This window comes from Leptonychotes weddellii, chromosome 15, assembly GCF_054177405.1.
Source record: "Leptonychotes weddellii isolate Sample4059 chromosome 15, ASM5417740v2, whole genome shotgun sequence".
Classification (NCBI taxonomy): domain Eukaryota; kingdom Metazoa; phylum Chordata; class Mammalia; order Carnivora; family Phocidae; genus Leptonychotes; species Leptonychotes weddellii.
This window is the reverse complement of record NC_138383.1, coordinates 281,966-299,395: the sequence shown is the minus strand read 5'-3', so window position 1 is coordinate 299,395 and position 17,430 is coordinate 281,966. Positions and strand designations below refer to the sequence as shown.

The 17,430-nt window shown below is 52.1% G+C and overlaps 1 protein-coding gene across 3 annotated transcripts in view; it reads left to right on the top strand.

Annotated features, from left to right (window-relative positions):
• The window catches only part of TBCD (tubulin folding cofactor D), a 164,939-nt gene that overhangs the window by 80,381 nt on the left and 67,128 nt on the right, over nt 1-17,430 (top strand). For all 3 annotated transcript variants that reach the window (XM_081804167.1, XM_081804168.1, XM_081804166.1), the window contains one exon: nt 11,035-11,191. In XM_081804167.1, the coding sequence (XP_081660293.1) occupies nt 11,035-11,191 (157 nt within the window). The remainder of the gene's footprint in view (nt 1-11,034; nt 11,192-17,430) is intronic.

The window sequence follows — 17,430 nt, the reverse complement described above, 5'->3', positions numbered from 1 at the left end:
GGTCCCCTGTCATTCTTGAGACACTTGAGAATTGGGCTCTTGGGCAGGTGCAGGTATCTAAATGCTAACCAGAGATGTGAAGCCTTAAGAGGGCAGTTACAGATGGGCCCTGAGTAAAGAGGTGGGGAGAGCCCCTTGATGGGGAGCTAGGAAACCAAGGGTGTCTGCAGGTTGGTGCTCGGTCACCAGGGCAGGGATCCCAGCTGCATTCCGTTGGACTGGAGTGTGCTTGTTGGTCGCACACACACCGGGTCCAGAGTGACATCGTGACTCAGACTGCAGCAGTTGGCATTAACACCTTCTCAGCTGTCAGATTGGGCTTTCACATGGTTTAATTATTCATACAGTTAATTATTATTTTAACGTAGGCTCCATGCCCAGCGTGGAGCCCAGTGCGGGGCTTGAACTCATGACCCTGAGATCAAGACCTGAGCTGAAATCAAGGGTCGTACACTTAACTGACTGAGCTACTCAGGTGCTCTGCCTTTCACATATTTAAAAAGGATCTTTTTATAAAGAGTAAGGCTTGTTTCTTTTTTTTATTTATTTTATTGTTAATCTGAGTGCAGATTTCATATATATATTTTTTACTTTACGTGCTCTAGCTTCTCAAGCTGTGAGTATTAAGCCTCTGTGGAAGGTTCTGCCAGTGGAGGATCCCAGCCTGATGCTAGAAGGTGGGGGGCTGCCTGTGACCCAGGCTTCTCGCCATAGCTGTGGCTTATCCTCCTGGGCCAGCGTCTCTGGGGAGGTACCCGAGCAGCCATGTTTTACATTCTGGAGCACCAGAGGTCATTCTGATGATAGCCAGGGCTGGGATTACCACCTGAGAACTTGTTGGCAGTGTTGAATTGAAAGAATGATACAAGGTATCTGCAGGGAGAGAGGAGTGCAGACACCCAAGTCTTATCATAAAAAGCTGTGCTCCCAGGGGCTCCTGGGTGGCGCAGTTGGTGAAGCGTCTGACTCTTGGTTTTGGCTCAGGTTGTGATCTTGGGATCGTGAGATGGAGCCCCGTGTCAGGCTCTGAGCTTTAGTATGGAGTCTGCTTGAGATTCTCTCTCCCACTCCCTCTGCCCTTCCCGCTTGTGCTCTTTCTTTCTCTCAAATAAATAAATAAATCTTTAAAAAAAAAAAAAGTTGTAGGACACCTGGGTGGCTTAGTTGGTGAAGCATCTCCCTTTGGCTCAGGTCATGATCTCAGGGTCCTGGGATCGAGTCCTGCCTCGGGCTCTCTGCTCAGCAATGAGTCTGCTTCTCCCTCTCCCTCTGGGATCTCTCTCGCTTTTGCTCTCTCTCAAATAAATAAATAAAATCTTAAAAAAAAAACAACTGTGCTCCTAAAGGTGATGTTTTTGCACCCCGAGGTTATGGACTGAGCAGTGCCCTGCTCTGAAATCATGCACAATCTGGAAAGAAGGCTCGGCCCACCTGAGATCTCTGGACCCTCTGGGGCTTGGATGGCATGGACTCACCCAGCCTGCATCCAGGGAGTCCCTCAGCGGTTGGCACGTCCTTCCAATGGGAACCTCAGAGGGCAGGTGGGAGGTGGCCGTGGAGGAGGATCGGAGGACGTGTAGCGGGGCGCAGCTGGGCACAGGAGGGCTCCAGGAACAACTCTGTGCGTTCTGGGCCCTCGCAGCGAAGCCTTTGCGTGTGTCAGTGGGCAGCCCTGGTCCCCTCTGTGTAGCTCATTGCCGGGTGAAGTGGCCGGACGGTGTTGTCCGCAGAGCCAGACTGGCAGGAAGCGGCACTTGTACACTCTGAAGGGTTAGTGTCAGGAGCAGGGAGGGGCTTTTGCTTATGTTCTGTCTCAGTGTGGGTATGTTTCAGTTGATTTTATTTTATTAGAGAGCGAGAGCACAGCAAGGGGGAGCGGCAGGCAGAGGGAGAAGCTGGCCCCCGCTGAGTGGGAGCCCGTTGTGGGGCTCGATCCCAGGTTCCTGGAACCATGACCTGAGCTGAAGGCAGACGCTTAACTGACTGAACCACCCAGGCATCCCTCAATTGATTTTTTTAAAAAGAAAAATGTGGGATTATCTCTTAAAATAGGAAAAAGATCCTCCTCAGGTTAGTTTACAGTACAGTCCACAAAAAGTGACATTTAAAAATTCTTTTTTTAAAAAAAGTGCTCTTCTGATGTCTTTAATTAAGTGTCTGAAGTTTGTGTTTTCAGCGATGTGATGGTAAAATGGTAGAATGTGTTGAGCCCAAGGTTACTTGAGGGCCACCAGACAGACAGCAGACTTTTGGGATAGTCTAGGCAGGTGTTCCTGTAGAAGGTGCACCTGCTTGCCCCGCCTCGTGGAAACCACCCAGCGATCAGACTGGCACTTGCTTTGACATTTGGCCCCTTCCTTAACCCTCCTGGCAACCAGGGGACTGGGGGGAGGGACGAGGTGCCAGAGCTTACCTGGAGGATGCCTCGAGGCATAGGTGACGAGGAGCCCATGGCTTTGAAGGTCAGCGATCGGGCTTCATGGCGTGTTCTGTGTCATGGCCACACCTCCCTAGTGCCTGCCTCTACCCCACGGGTGGGCTGGGGAGTTCTGCTGGGGGTACTGCTGTCGGGGGCCTTGTGGGGGTGTCACTGGGGTGGGGAGTGCTGTGAGGAGCCAGAAATCTCACTGCCTGGAAGTGAGCACTGTTGCTGTTTTGGCTCATAGGGGCCCCGACTGAGCAGCAGTCCCTCAGTGTGATGCTTGCAGTCTAGTCCTGGGCTCAATGGGGGCTGCCACCCTGCGTCTTGTGGTGGATGAAGTGTCCCTACCTCCCGTGAGTTAGAGAAGGGCCTGGCGCTGAGCGTACTGATCATCATCAGAATTCAGTATGTGGGTCACAGTACAGTGTCTCACTGAGGTTATGGGTGTTCTCCTGTCGTGAGACTCTGTCTTGGATGGCAGCGTGAATTGTGTTGCGTGCTCTGGTTTGGTTTAACCCTCCATTCTCATTAGCATGGGTTTCCTTCTGCGTTACAAACCGTGGCTGCACTCAGGACAACTTGGAGACGCCTCCCAGGAAGCACCCGGCACCAGGTGGGGATCTGAGGCCACACTGAGGTCACGTGACTGCTGGGTCATGCTCTAGAGTCTGTGTGAGGGGCTTTGCACACAGAATGGTGCCTTGTAGCATGTCTTTGGGGTCAAGGGCCCAGCAGTGGGGTAGCTGGTTCAGGGTCAGCCTGTAGACGTTCCACCCACGGCCTCTCACCTGCTGCGTCAACATGTGTGTCTGGGGATTACTGTTGGCCATCAGGTGTGCTGACCCTTTCTCTTCGACTTCATCTTCTCTAAGTTGGAGTGCTCATAGTTCTGGGTGCGTGTGAGCTCTTCACATGTAGTGGCCACTGTGAGACACTTACTCACCTTTGTTACCTGCTTTGGTGTGTTGATCTGTTGAGGTCACATCACTTTATACAGTAACATCTGCCAGTCACTTCCTTCGGATTTCTTTCGTCCTTAGAAATTTGTTCCCCATCCTGAGAATAGACAACATTTGCCTGCCTTTTTCTTCTAGTCATGTTATGGTTTCATTTTAGAAACATTTTGCGATCTCCCATCATTGGGGTTTCTCTGGTGACTTCTGTTCATTAGCGAGTTCTGCACGTCACGGGTGTCTGGGTAACGCTGGTCGACCTGTGTTTATTGTGCAGTTGGCATGGGGAGTGTGCGGAGCTGGAGACACCAGCCCGGTTCCAGGGCCGATGGGGGCTTGTGGCTCCCCACTCTTGCCCTCCAGCCTTGCACCACGTGGTTCGCGTTACAGCTGGACCATAGGTTGAAATACGTGCCCGGCCGAGCCCCCGTGCTGCCCTCCTTGTCGGAGCTCTCGTGATCTGACCTCACTGGTTTTCTTACTACTTTGTCAGCGTCCCCGTTTCGCCTCGCACCCTTGGCGTATCGTGTGGAGGAGGTGCTGTGCTGCCCTTGAGCAGGGCGCCTCCTGTGAAGCCCGGACTTCCATACTGCCCGTCAGGTGGTGGTGGTGTTGGGAGTCAGGCCTTTCCTTGCATCCCCTCCCACCCCTGCCCCCACCGGCCACCCCGGACGAGCAGCGGAGGCCCTCCCAGCCAAGCCTGTTTGCGGTCCTGGCGCCCCCCTGAGCCCGCTGTGCCCGCCGCCAGCCCTGGAACGGCCAGATGGCGCCCACTTCTGCAGCCGCTCCAGTTCAGCAGTGTCGCCTCCAGGGAGCTCGCGGTCCGCCTTGTTGGCTTTCTCAGGCAAGTTTCTTGAGGTTCATCGGCTGGTTGTGTGTATCTCCAGGTTGTTCCTTTTTCACCAGTGGATAGTACTCCGCGGCGCGATGTTCATTTACACATTCACCCACTGAAGGGCGTGGGCGTGGTTTCCGGTGTTTGGGGATGGTGAACGAAGCTGCTGTGGGCATTCGTGGCAGCTGCCGGTGTGGAGGTGGGTCTTCGTTTCTCTGGGGTAAATGCTGAAGCGTGGACTCACTGGGCCATGCAGTATGTCCACTTCTTGCCATTTATTTATTTTTGTGATGATGGAAATATAGTTGACATACAAGGTCACATTATGCAACTTCTTTTTCTTTTTTAAAGATTTTATTTATTTATTTGAGAGAGAATGAGAGACAGAGAGCACGAGAGGGAAGAGGGTCAGAGGGAGAAGCAGACTCCCTGCTGAGCAGGGAGCCCGATGTGGGACTCGATCCCGGGACTCCAGGATCATGACCTGAGTCGAAGGCAGTTGCTTAACCAACTGAGCCACCCAGGCGCCCACATTATGCAACTTCTTCTTTTTTTTTTTTTTTTAAGATTTTTTATTTATTTATTTGAGAGAGAGAGAATGAGAGACAGAGAGCAGGATAGGGGGAGGGTCAGAGGGAGAAGCAGACTCCCTGCTGAGCAGGGAGCCTGATGCGGGACTCGATCCCGGGACTCCAGGATCATGACCTGAGCTGAAGGCAGTTGCTTAACCAACTGAGCCACCCAGGCGCCCACATTATGCAACTTCTAATGGAACAGATAAAGAGGCAATCAGAGAGTTGAGAAAGTATTTTGTTTTAATGTTTTCAGACAAGTCATTTTGAAAAATTCAGTTTGAAAACATAGTCCCCACTTTCTAAGGAACAATTCTGTGGGCGGTTTGGATGGTTTGGGGACAGTGCAGACCTGGGCCGGCAGTGTCCTGGAGAGCTTGGGGGCAGCCCCGGTGTCCCCAAATTCCTTATGACTTGTGACATGGATTTAATCTGAGGCTCTAGCTGTTTGACTTTCTGAATTGTTCTCAGGGGAAGTGCGGGTCTGCCATGGGCTCAGTGTCGTTTGGGCGCTGTGGGCAGCAGGAGCTACCCGTGATAGTGGGGGGTCGGGCATGCTCAGTGGGAGAGTAGGTGCTGCTTGTCCTTTGCCGCAGTCTTGCTTTGTGATTGTATTGTTTCAGAAGTTCTTGCCCCCAGGTAAGACTGTGGGCTCCTGTCTTGAGACCGTGCGTTCCTCGTTTCTCTTGTGGCTAGTGTGCATTGTGAAGATGGTGGCGTCCACTCAGCCTGGACTGTGTGCTTCCCACGGTGCCCACTGAAGGAGCATCTGTTCGCAGCCTCATGACAGACGCACCTCGGCTCTCAGCCGCACACCGAGGGCGGTGGTAGATGGGGAAGATGCGTGGGAAGGTTTGCGGGCCCGCATGGCCCTGTGACTTTCCCGTGGAACGGGAGCGGGCTCCATGGGTGCTCCCACTGGGGCAGGGAGGGTGGAGCCAGGCGGTGCATGGGCCAGGCGCTGACCCCCAGCAGCTCTCCCAGTGTCGTGGGCTGGGGTCTCCCACCAGCCAAGGCAAGGCCAGCACACAAGCCTTACTTGCCCTCTGTGTGGAGTGGCCAGTGCTGCCTGCAGGCCAGCCAAGGCCTTTGGGGCAGTTTTTCAGAAATGTCCTGTGGGAACTGGAAACCAAAATGTCTGTGGAACTAGGTATTCTGTCCGTCATTTCCTCTTGCCCCCTAGCACATTCAGCACTGGCTTTTTTTCTGAGCAAGTTGGACTGCATTTTTGAGGAAGGTATGATGCTGTACTGGTGGCTGAAGTGGAAGTCTGTGGTGTTGTGCACACCTGCTTCTGGGGAGACTGTGCTCTCCCTGGGTCTGTGTGAGGCTCTGCATGCAGCCGTGGCGTGTGATGGGGCGGCATGGCCTGCTGCATCCCTGGGAGGAGTCATCCCAGTGCCTCCTGGACACTCGGCTCCATGCAGTGAACGCCTTCAGTGAGGAGTTTGCTTTTTAAATTAGTGTAATTTGTGACTTACCAGAAGATGTAACTTCTGTGCTGGTTGTGTGATGGTTTCTTTTATGGATGAATGGTTTCTACTTCTGCAAGGAAGGCCCCGGTCCCTCCTGCCCCCGTGGGTGCACACTGTGCAGGCCCTGCAGTGGGGCCATGGAACGCTGGGGGTTAAGTTGTTTCTCTCACCTGGAGGCTGCTTTGTCCTTAGGCGGTTGGTGTTAGACAAATGACATGCTGTCTAGAGAGAAGGGTATTTAAATTACATTGCAAGACTCTGGGTTGCCAAAAGGAAGCCCTCTGGGGAATCTTATATATTTGACATGCATTTGCAGTGTGTAATTGGAACCATGAGAAGGGTTTTTGTTCAAAGCTATTGAAGAGTTTCCTTATTTTAAACCTATTGAATCTAGAAAGAGTGGTTAGATTTTGAACTTTTTCTCTGATAATGACTTCTTATAAGTTTGGGTTAATGACTGTTTCTATTCCATATACCACCACGTCCCCCCTGGCTTTGTGGGAGCTTGTTTGGGTGCCCCGCGTGGCTGCTGAGGTTGGTCTGTCTCTTACACACAAGAGGCTGGAGGGTGCCCGGAGTCTGGTGGCCACAGCGACCCTGCCCAGCCCCCTGCACCCTGAGGTCGCTGCTCTTGGTGCCACCTTGGGATGAATCGGAGCTGACAGGACCACATTTTCAATTTTCTTGTTAAAGAAATCCACTGTCTGACTTTTTCTCCTCTGAACTGTTTTACTTTCTGCAAATCAGATTCCCCTTCCAGCGATCATGAGGGGAATGTCCCCACCGTCTTCTCTGTGGGCCCTTGTTGGTTGCTGGCAGCCACTTCTTTACCTGCACTGGAAGGTGAGCCGCTGATGTCTGTTGCCGGTGTTAGGGAGGGCTCATCAGAGGCTTCTGAGCAGAATGACAGATTCAAGACTTCGAAGACATCTGCGCCAAGGACTTGGGTGGAGCTTGGCTAGGTGTCCACACGGGTGGGTGCTGCTGGTGGGAGGCCCCTCAAGGCCCGGGCAGCATGGGCCTCTACTTCTCTGACCTGTTTCTGCGGGAGGACAGAGTCCAGTACCTGCATGTCATCAGACACGGCACGTGGGCGTGTGGGTGCTGGGGATAAAGTCAGGGTGTGTGTGTGTGGGGGGGGCAGTCACTGTGGCCTGCGTTCCCCACTGGTCTGCTATCCCTGTCCTGTAGGGCTGAGCCTGAGTGCCAGCACTCAGAGACTGACCTTTCCCCACTCCTGGAGACAGTGGGCCAGGTGGACCAAGTTTGGACCTGCTAACTAGGCTGGCGATTTGCCCAACAATGTTGGTCAGACCGTGACATGGTCTAGGTGCAAGCTGTGGTGGAGGCCCATTAGTGGGATACTGACTGACCTCACTGGCCAACAAAGTGACGCTTTGGAGAACCATCCCACTCTCACTTGGGGTCAGACCTGGGGGTGTGATGGGAGTGACCTCAGGTCGAGCAGACCTGGGGTGGGTGTTGTGTCCATGTGGAGGTGGGCTTCTTGCAGGTGGCACTGAGCAGTCCTGAAGTCAATATCCACAGCACTGGCCACTGTCACTCCTAGTTGTCTGTCTTGAAATTGATTTTGTCCAGTGGACCGGTAAATTGGGACTCAGCAGTTAGCATCCAGATTCCCCCCAGGCTATAGAATTGCTGAACGGCCTTACCCAGAGCTGTCTGGGTGGCTGAGCTACAGTGACGGTCTTAGGGACCCTGGTGTGGCAGTCATACTGCCTTTATGTGGTGCTTTCCTCCTGAAGGTGCCACAGCCTATTAGTTTTGACGTCCGTTGGACCGCGAACGGGCTGTCCTGTTAGCGTGGAAAGTGAACGTGAATGACACTAGAAAACTAGGAGTAGTTCCAGGTGACCTGTAATTTTTCCAGGCAGAACCACTGAAGACCCATTTTAAACATTACAGAGTTGGTTTAGTTCAAGATAGTAATTTAAAAATCACTAATTGGATTTAACTGCTTTATCTACAGCAGCTGTGATAGTGCTCTCTCGTTTGCTTTGGCACTTGTACATGCTCCGTGAGTCTTAACTGTAATCTTCATTAGACATTCATGAGGACTGATGGGTGTTCTTTCAGAAAACCGAGCTTAGTTTCTGGTGTGCTGAGATGGAGGCAGAGCCTGCTCAGCAAAGTTTGCCTGGCATGGAGAAGGCTCCAGGGTCTTTGCAGGGGGGACAGGCAGCACTCCAGTGTGGCCTAGAGAGATGCAAGGCATGGGGGTGCTGGGACCTCTTGAGAGGGAGCCCCGGGAGCCACTTGGGCAGCCTGCTGTGCTCTGAAGTGAGGAGAGAGGGTGGTGGTGTGGCAGTGATGGGGAGGGGCTGGGCAAGAATGGGGTGAGGTGTGGCTGCTGTGGGCAGGGTGGGCCTCGGCTCGACGGGGATGTGAGGAGGGGCGGCTGTGGGATGACCACCATGCCCTGAGCTGTGCCCCCAGAAAATGGTGTGTGTGGCCTCTGACTGAGGTGGGACACGCGGGGGAGAGAGGCCCAGTTTTCTGCCGTTGTGGCATTTGAGGGGCACGTCCCATGGCTGTCCTGTTGCCGCTCGCTTGAGGAAATGAGAACTTGGCAGGAGGGTGGGCTCCAGGTTTGGGGTCCTTGGCGTGCTCGGTGTTGGTGCCCGGGCACCCTGTGCTCCATGGGACAGCTAGTGCAGGTGCCCTTGATTCGTCCCATCTTCTCTCCTGGCTGAGAGGGGTGTAAATGCTAACACCATGTGTTTGAGCTTTTTGTTTGTTAATTTATTTTGGAGTATACTTACGTAATTTTAAGTAAATTTTTGTTAATCAAACATCCTTAGATGCAGAAAGGCAGAGGGGAAATTTGTGTTTGATATTCACAGTCCTACTGTTGTTTCTTTTGATTTTTTGCCCAAGGCTATTTCTAGGTCCCTTTTCCTGGAAGATAATTTCTAGGATGATAGTTACATGTTCAGGAAATTGCTGCTTCATTTTTCTTAAACCCCGACCTGGAGCATCTTCTCAGACCATGTGCATGTAACCTTGCTAGTCTTCTTGTTAGACGGGACAGTGTGAGGTGTACAGTGAGGGGCTTGTGACGGCGCCCGAATCCTGGGCGGGCCCTGGCACACATGTGCGCAAGGGGCTGAGGCTGGCCCCCTCTTGTCCTGCCTTTGGGTCACATGGTGCACTGGCTTTTAGCTTCATTCTTTCTTCTGTCAGTGGTTGATCCCTGTTGTTGTCCCCGTACCCGTTGACTGCACAAATGTGTGATGCTCGTCTGCAGCGAGCACCTGCCCCCGGGTGGGACACTACTGCGTCAGCGACGTGTGACCTGAGGTGTGAGGCTGCTGGAACACAGGAGGCTCTGGCCGTGTGCGCTGATAGAATGACACGCTCCCCCCTCCGACCTCCTGCAGCTGATCACCCCTCAGGGTGTGGGCCGTGTCCCCCGCCCTTCTGCTGTCGGTCCTGCGGTGGCCGGGGTCGGATGTTGTTCGCTGGAAGTGGTTATGCTCAAGCACCACCGGTGCCTGGGAGCGGGGACATGCGGTCACTCCGTCTCCTCTGGGAACAGATGCTCACTGGTTTCTACTTTCAGTGCTTTCTTTTTTTTTTTTTTTTTTAAGATTTTATTTATTTGCGAGAGAGAGAATGAGAGACAGAGAGCACGAGAGGGAGGAGGGTCAGAGGGAGAAGCAGACTCCCTGCTGAGCAGGGAACCCGATGCGGGACTCGATCCCAGGACTCCAGGATCATGACCTGAGCCGAAGGCAGTCGCTTAACCAACTGAGCCACCCAGGCGCCCTACTTTCAGTGCTTTCTAAACACCAGGGTGAGCTGTCAGTGGGCTTTATGGCAGCATCGTTGTTGGTTTGGATCAGTGAATTGGGACTTAGAGCATGGCCTTTCAGAAAATCCCATTTAGTGTGACTTCTAAAAAAAATTAATATTCTGTCTTTGAATTGCAAATTAAAGTTTTTTCTTAGGCTTTTTTTCTATCACATTTTCTTATTATAATCATTTTAAGAGGCTTTTAAAAAATTGGCTCATTCATAACATTAATTAAATTCTCTTATATTTTTTAAGTCCTATGCATGAATGCAACATACTTTACTTTCTTTTGAAGTAGTTTACATATCTTAATAAACAGACTCTTCCCAAGTACTTGAAATATATGAATCTAACAAATATAACAGATAAATATGCAAAAATTTTAGCTCCTTTATTTAAACATTCCAATACTTTTACCATGTATCTTAAAATTCTCTAGTATTTTTACATCAGAAATCACATGTGCAGTATTAAATTACTCATTTTAATGGAAACAGAAGGATAATCTGTTATGGACTTCAAATTATTTCATATATTACAGATATTTTAGATAATTAAATCTATCTTGACTATTCCTAAAGTTAACACAGAGGTAGCCCTGGGCTTGATTTACTTTGTCATCCTGGTTCTCGATTCTGAAACGGAGTGACTTAAGACCCCTGCACCCCGGGGTTCTCCTCCCCGAGGTTGCTCATTAGGCGCTAACTTCTGGCCAGAAGGAGAAGTGGTCTCACTTCTGTGGTCCCCGTGGCCAGCAGAACCCAGGCATCTCTGTGCCGTTCTGAACCCACTTTCACTTGTTCGTGTCATTGTGGGCAGCTTTTAAAAAACGTTTCCACCTGATTTGAGCTGGTGGACTTCTCTTTTCCTTCCAAACGCTTGCTTTCTGACCAGATGGCTTTGGGTTGGACCGTGCCTGCCTCTGGTGCCCGTACTCACTGTCTCTGTCTCCTGTGCCCAGTTGTCCCTGTGATCCTGAAGGCGCTGACCTATGAGGAGAAGCGGGGTTCCTGCAGCGTGGGCACCAACGTTAGAGACGCCGCCTGCTACGTGTGCTGGGCCTTTGCGCGTGCCTACGAGCCCCAGGAGCTGCAGCCCTTCGTGGCCGCCATTTCCAGGTAAAGTCTGGCAGAGTTGTGGTGGGGTCAGATGCGCCGCTGGGGTTTTCCCTGGGATCATAGCCTCCTGACAGCACTGTGCACGAGAAGCAGCCAGTGGGGCACTTTTCCCATAAGAAATAGGTATTAGTGAGCTGATGATATAATTTTAAGGGTGATCTATAGAAAAGAAGCAGCTCAAGAGTGGAGTTCCTTTTTTGTGGGTAAGTGTTTAGGAGGAATGTTCTAGAGGCTTTGGCTGGCCTGTGGCTAGCAGATCCTTAGATAAAGGGGATCGGTGTTTTGGATGGTGTGGAAGAAGCACAGGAGGGGAGCTCGTGACTCGATCAGGTCAGCTGTGTTTCTGAGTGTGTATGTGTGTGTTCTATTGAGAGACATTCTGGAACTTCACTGCCATAGCCTTCACCTTGGAAGGAGTTCCTAGGGAAGCCTCAGCAGCACGGCAAGAAGAAGCTGCTTTTATTGAGGGGGCTGCGTTTTGTCCAGCCTTAATTTTCAAATTTTTATGGACTTGCCCTTGAAATTCACTTGAGGCAACATTTATTAGCATGCTTCATCGTCAGTGCCTTTGGAACAAAAATCAGCACTCTAGAGGTTGTGAGGTAGGGACAATATATTTTCTCTGGTTTCCTGGTGAAAGAACTAAAACCGGCTGGCGCGTGACCCCACCAGAACCCTGTGTGGACTGCAGCATGCCCGGGCTCCTGAGCGCACGTCCAGGCTCCTTGGCCCTTGGACTTCTGCTGTGTGTGCCTAGCTGAGCCTCCGGAAGGTGTCTCAGCACCTGTGACGTCATGTCCCACTTTCCTGATCTGATGTTTTTTTGCTTGGGAAAAGTGCAAAACAGATGTGTTCCCAGTAGAGTGGATTTTTAAGTTAATTTTTGTACTCTGATTTGTTACTCTGTCTTTGGACTGAAATAAGTTTCTTTGATTTGAAGAATGTCAGGTCTCCACTTCTTGTGGTTTAAGTAGCCGGGGAGGGGCACTGAGCGCGGTGGCAGCCTCTGTGTTAGTCACAGGTGAAATACTTACCTGGCAACTTTTACTAGGAAACGGATTTCAGAATGGTGCTCGGGTCGTGGAAGCTCCTTCCCACAGCTCTTGAGGAGATGCCGCCCTGAGGTTTGTGCGTGAGACCCTGCAGGTCTTAACATCTGCCTCGGGCGTCCCTGGGCGCCCACAGGAGCTGCCAGCCTGCCCAGCAGGCAGCAAGCTCAGAGGTCAGCCAGGGTCTCGGCTCCTGCAGCTCCTCCGTGTGGGTGCAGAGGGATTGGGGACTGGAGCATCACTCTGTTCTCACTGGTGTCCCCTGTCTCCAGGATTTGAGGGCCAGGAAAGGGGCCTCAGGCCTGTTTACCGTCTGTGATGTGCGGCTGGAGCCTCCATCGCTCAATCTTGACTCTCACATCAAAGTGAAGCCTCCAGAGGAGCCTGAGGATTCTGATCCCTGTTGAGGGAGATAAAGTGCTTCCGAGGAAGTCATAAAGAGACCTGGCTCCTCCTAGCCGCGTCCACCTGGGGAAGTGCAGGGCGGAGCAAGAGGGCTGTGGTCTACAGAGATGTTGTCCTGCAGAACAGCTGGCCTGAGGCCAGGAGGCCCAGGGGGCAGAGGGAGGCTGCCTGCACCGGCGTCCCTCACTCGCCCATGCCCGCGGCTGGTGGTGGATCCTCAGGGGGCAGCGAGGGCCAGGCTGCTTGGGGAGACTCTGCCAGCTCCCGGGTCCTGCCTGCGCCTTGTCCCCCACTGGCCACCTGCTGCCCTTGCTCTCCACTGCACTGGAAACTGGCTTGAGGGAAGGCACTGCCTGCTGCTTTCTTGCCCCTCAACTTTTTGGAAGTTCTTCTGTAACTAGAGAATGAAAGCAAAAAACGTACTCATTGTTGACGTCAGTCACGGTCAGTCAACTTGTTTAGGTTGGTACTGTCTCGTGCTGTGAGGTCTGGGTAGGGGCTGTGGTTCTTCCCATTTCATCGAGGACGAGCAAGGGACAGTGCTCAGGACACTTGCCCAGAGTCTCGCAGCAGACAGGTGCTGGGTCAGGCGTGTGCTGGAGGTGGACGCCGAGGCCCAGCTCTGCACGAGGGCGCGGCCTGCCTCTTTGCTAAGTCCCGACAGTCTGCTGGGCAGCAGACACGCATCACTTCAAGGGGATCTGGCTCCTTATGTGGTTGTTCCCATTTCAGAGTGCAAACAATCCTAACACACGTGTTTTTCACTTTAACATTTATCTAAGAGCTGTAAGCTTCACAGGAATCTGTGTCCCTGCTTTCTCCAGGGACCCTCTTTGGTCCAGCCTGATGGGAGAAAGCAGGGCCCAGGGCTAAATGGTTGCCAGAGGAAATGGGACCGGAGTGAGGCTTTTGCTCACCTGGAAAGCAGGAGCTCTCCATGTCCAGAGCCATACAGAAGGATGAGTGGCCATCACGCACACCATTCTGTACTTCAGGGAAAACTTCTTATGGCACCATGGGGTCCCGACCCTAATGTGTGGGCCCAGGGTTCTCGGCCAGGGCTCTGGGCTTTTGGAAGGGAGGCTTTTCTAGCCACAGGCAAGTTTGCTTTATGCAGCTTCAGAGCTTATTGTTGCTACTGGTCTCTGATATTATGAAGCAAAATGTCAACAAATGGGAAGACGTTGATAAATGTTAAGCCTGGCCTTCGCGTGGCATGGGTGTAGAAGTCGGGGGTCAGCCTGAGTCTGTGGGTCCCAGGTATGGGCAGGTCACAGGCCCCTGGACGCTTGGACCAGCCTGCCGGTGGCCTGCACAGTGACCAGTGAGCTCTTTTCTCTGGAGTGTGCTTCCTATACAAAGCCTCTAAATGTTTGGAGGCAGAGGGGCACCAGCATATCTTACTCCAGGGTCACCATCCGTTATTTAGAAAAGGAGAGACAGGCTTGGGGTCCAGTGAGCTGGCTCTGCACCATGAGAGGGTCCCAGTCTCTCGACTCACTTCCTGGTAGGTGACACTTGGCAGAGGGCTTTGAAGGGACCAGTGACTGCACCGGTCAGTCTGCCCGCGTTGGAGTTAGCGTGGCTTTGCAGACTATTTGTTGCAGAGAGGGTGGAGCTGAGCCCCTTCTTTGGGGGTCTCGTTGCGGGGGTCTTGTAGGGCCCCACCATGTGTCTGGGAAGCGCAGCTTCTGTCTGGGGTTGTTGGGAGGGTGTAAAGGTGGGTGTTAAGAACACTGACCTTTCTGAGCTGGGATTCATTTTGAGCGACTCACTGAGCGTGAAGGACCAGAGAGCAGTGACTGTGGCAGGGGCCAGCGTCTGTCCTCAGAAACTCCCTGGGTTCCAGCGTGTCCTTCGATCTCAGAGAGGTTGGGTTCTCTCACTCCCTGGGCACGCCCGAGTAATTGCTGGGATCACACACATGGACACCAGTAGCTAGCAGGGGGGCTGGAGGCTCCTGGTTCATCGCCTTCCTGATTTCGCCTAATTTACCTGGGAGTTTCTGTGAAAAAGGCCCCCTCTTGTCCCCTCTCCCTGTGCCCATCCCAGGATTGGATGGGCCCTTTGGAGCCGCGCCCAGCAGGCTTTTGGGCCAGTTTGGCAGGTTCTGAGGGAACCTGCGCTCCAGCTCTTCCCGTCCATCTGGACTGCGGGCATCCGGGGGCGGGAGGGCGGGCTGGGAGGTGAGTCATGGTGCTGGGGAGCCTGGTGGACGCTGCCGGCGCGCGCCTCCCTGCCCCAGGAGTATCGGTTGGGGTGTGTCCTTCAAGACCTGCCTTCGTCGGATTGTAATAAGTGACCACATTTTAATTGTCAGCTTTTAAACCCATTAATCCTGGCTCATGATAAAACCGAGATATCTTTAATTGTACTTTCACAAACTCTCCAGTGGATCCTGCAAAAGTAGACAGTTGAGATCAGAATGTAATTGTGGAAATGAAGTAGGAATGCCTGATGAAAGGACCTGGGGTGGTAGTAACAGTGAGAAGGGGGCCTGGGCTCAGGGCAGGTGCCCAAGGAGAGGGTCAGTCTGTGGCCCTCATCTCCTCGGACGGCCATGAGACAGGCTCACCTCCCGAAGGAACGTGGAGGTTCTCTCCCTCTTGGTGAATATGCACCAACCCTCTCTGTCTTAACAAATATCAGAAAGGCAGTTTTTAGGTAGATTTATTCATGTTTTGAAATGGTCAGTTTAAAAAACCCGTTTTTCTTAAGCATTATACACAGATTAAGAGACCGAGTAATTATTTTGTGGAAAAGTAAATAGGCCTTCCTGAAAAGCCACTTGTAATTTAGGAACAGTGAAACACAAAGTTAAAATGGCCCAAATGGTGTGTTATCCGTAAAATGCCTTCTCACCAGTCATCAGAAGCTAATTTGCAAGAAGAAAAAGAAAAAGGAGCCGGCTGTTGCCCGCATCACCTTCTAGTGATTTCCTCACCTGAAACTCTTTTGTAAGCCCCTGTTGACATCAGCGCCGCCGCCGGGCCCTCCCGCGCCAGCGCCCACTCGGCCTGTGGAGCAGGCCCAGCAAGCAGCTTGCAGCGTGGGCAGGGCCTGGGGATTGAGAGTCCCAGATCTCTTCCTCGAGGGCAAGATTGTTCTGAAAAATCAGGAAATGGCAAGCATTGCTCAAAGCTACGTCTTGTTCTCACTCAGCGTTTCTTAATGGCAGACTTCCAGAGGGAAGATAACCCTTTTGTTCTTCAAGAAAAGTTAAATGGTGGTTAGTGACCAGAGTGCGCTTACTTGTCCGCCTGGTAAACACCACTCAGCCTCCACTGTGGCTCTGCTGGGACATAAAAGTGCCTTAGAAGTTTCTGGTGTTTTACCACCTTGTTAACTGGTGTGAGCTTTGCTTCTATGACTCAGGGAAGGAAGATTGAGTCATGGGCAGGTCCTGCATTTTACTCAAAAAATGATGTGATTTGCACTTTCAAACAGTATGGATGGATAATAAACAATTAGTCTGGTGTTGATCTATAAAGTTCCTCTACTTCAGAATGACAGGATGAGTGTTACTTAGGGTAAAAACAGTGTATTTTGCTTTTTTTTTCTTTTTTTGGCTATAAAGCATTCTACAGGCTAACAGAAATTGAGTTTGGGGTAAGATGTGCTCTTCGCCGTACCCACTGAAAACCAGGTGCCTGGGGCTCAGTGCAGGTGAGGCATGCAGCTCCCCCCGGCGCAGACAAGAAAGAAAAGTCCCTTTCTGTTTGACACGGACCACTTCTCTGTGTTGGGAAATCCTGGTAAAGTATCATATGGGCTCCTCCAGCGAAAGCAAACAGGTGAAGGCACCGGAGACACGTTCCAGCCCGACTGAGGCCCGGCAGGCAGCGCGCTTCACGTCCCCTTTCTGGGTGTGGAGGGGGGGGCTGGTGACTCACGCACTCAGCTTCGTCCGGCTGAGGAAAGGGGACCTCAGGCCTGTGGGGGCTTCCATAATTATATTTGGCCAAAATTACCAGACCTGTGTTTGTTTGAAACATGCTAGTATTTCTAGGTAAGCCAGTTTTGTTCTGAAAGTGTGAAATTAGAGTAGTTTAAAAATTTAATCAGAACAGTATTAGAAACTGGTTACATACATAGCTACCCACACAGTTGATTTCTTGAACTAACCTCAGAGTCTATAGTTGGTTAAAAGCATTGCTGTATTTTTCCTTTGTTTTGTTAAGTTTGGTAGAATATTGATAAAGCAGGGAATATTTTCAGCCGTTTACTTGTGAATACAGAAGGTAACTCGACTGAAGGTGAGGCTGTGTGCAAGACCCTGCGGTCAGGTTCCCAGGCTGCAGCCAGCACAGCTCCTCAGAGGCCGCCTGTGTGGGAGGCCAGCTTCCTTCCTTCCACACCATAATGTGTGCTCACTGACAGACGCAGGGGATCTCATGCCCAGAGCTGGGTACTGTGTGCCACACACATTTGGTTCTGCTCAGGGACAGAACCTTCTGGGGCTTCTGTGACGCATGGTCTCGACGAGTTGTCGCTCTGTGGCCAGTAAATGCAGGAGCTGTGCGGTGCGCGCTGGGCCTCGCTGCAGCTCCCCTCCCACCTAGAGGCTCTGGGTCCTGCTGACCCACGTGAGGCTGAGCATGGGCCAGCGTGAGCACGTGTCTTGTTCTGCAGGAGGCCCTCAGGTAAGTGTGTGGAACCCCCACCCCCTGAGCGGCTGCCTGCTGTGGTTTTACGGGGCTGGCTGGAAGGAAGGGAAGTAGCTCACATACACGGCAAAACTAGAAGCCACCTCCCAAAGTCACCTGTTAATACGAGCCTGAAGGC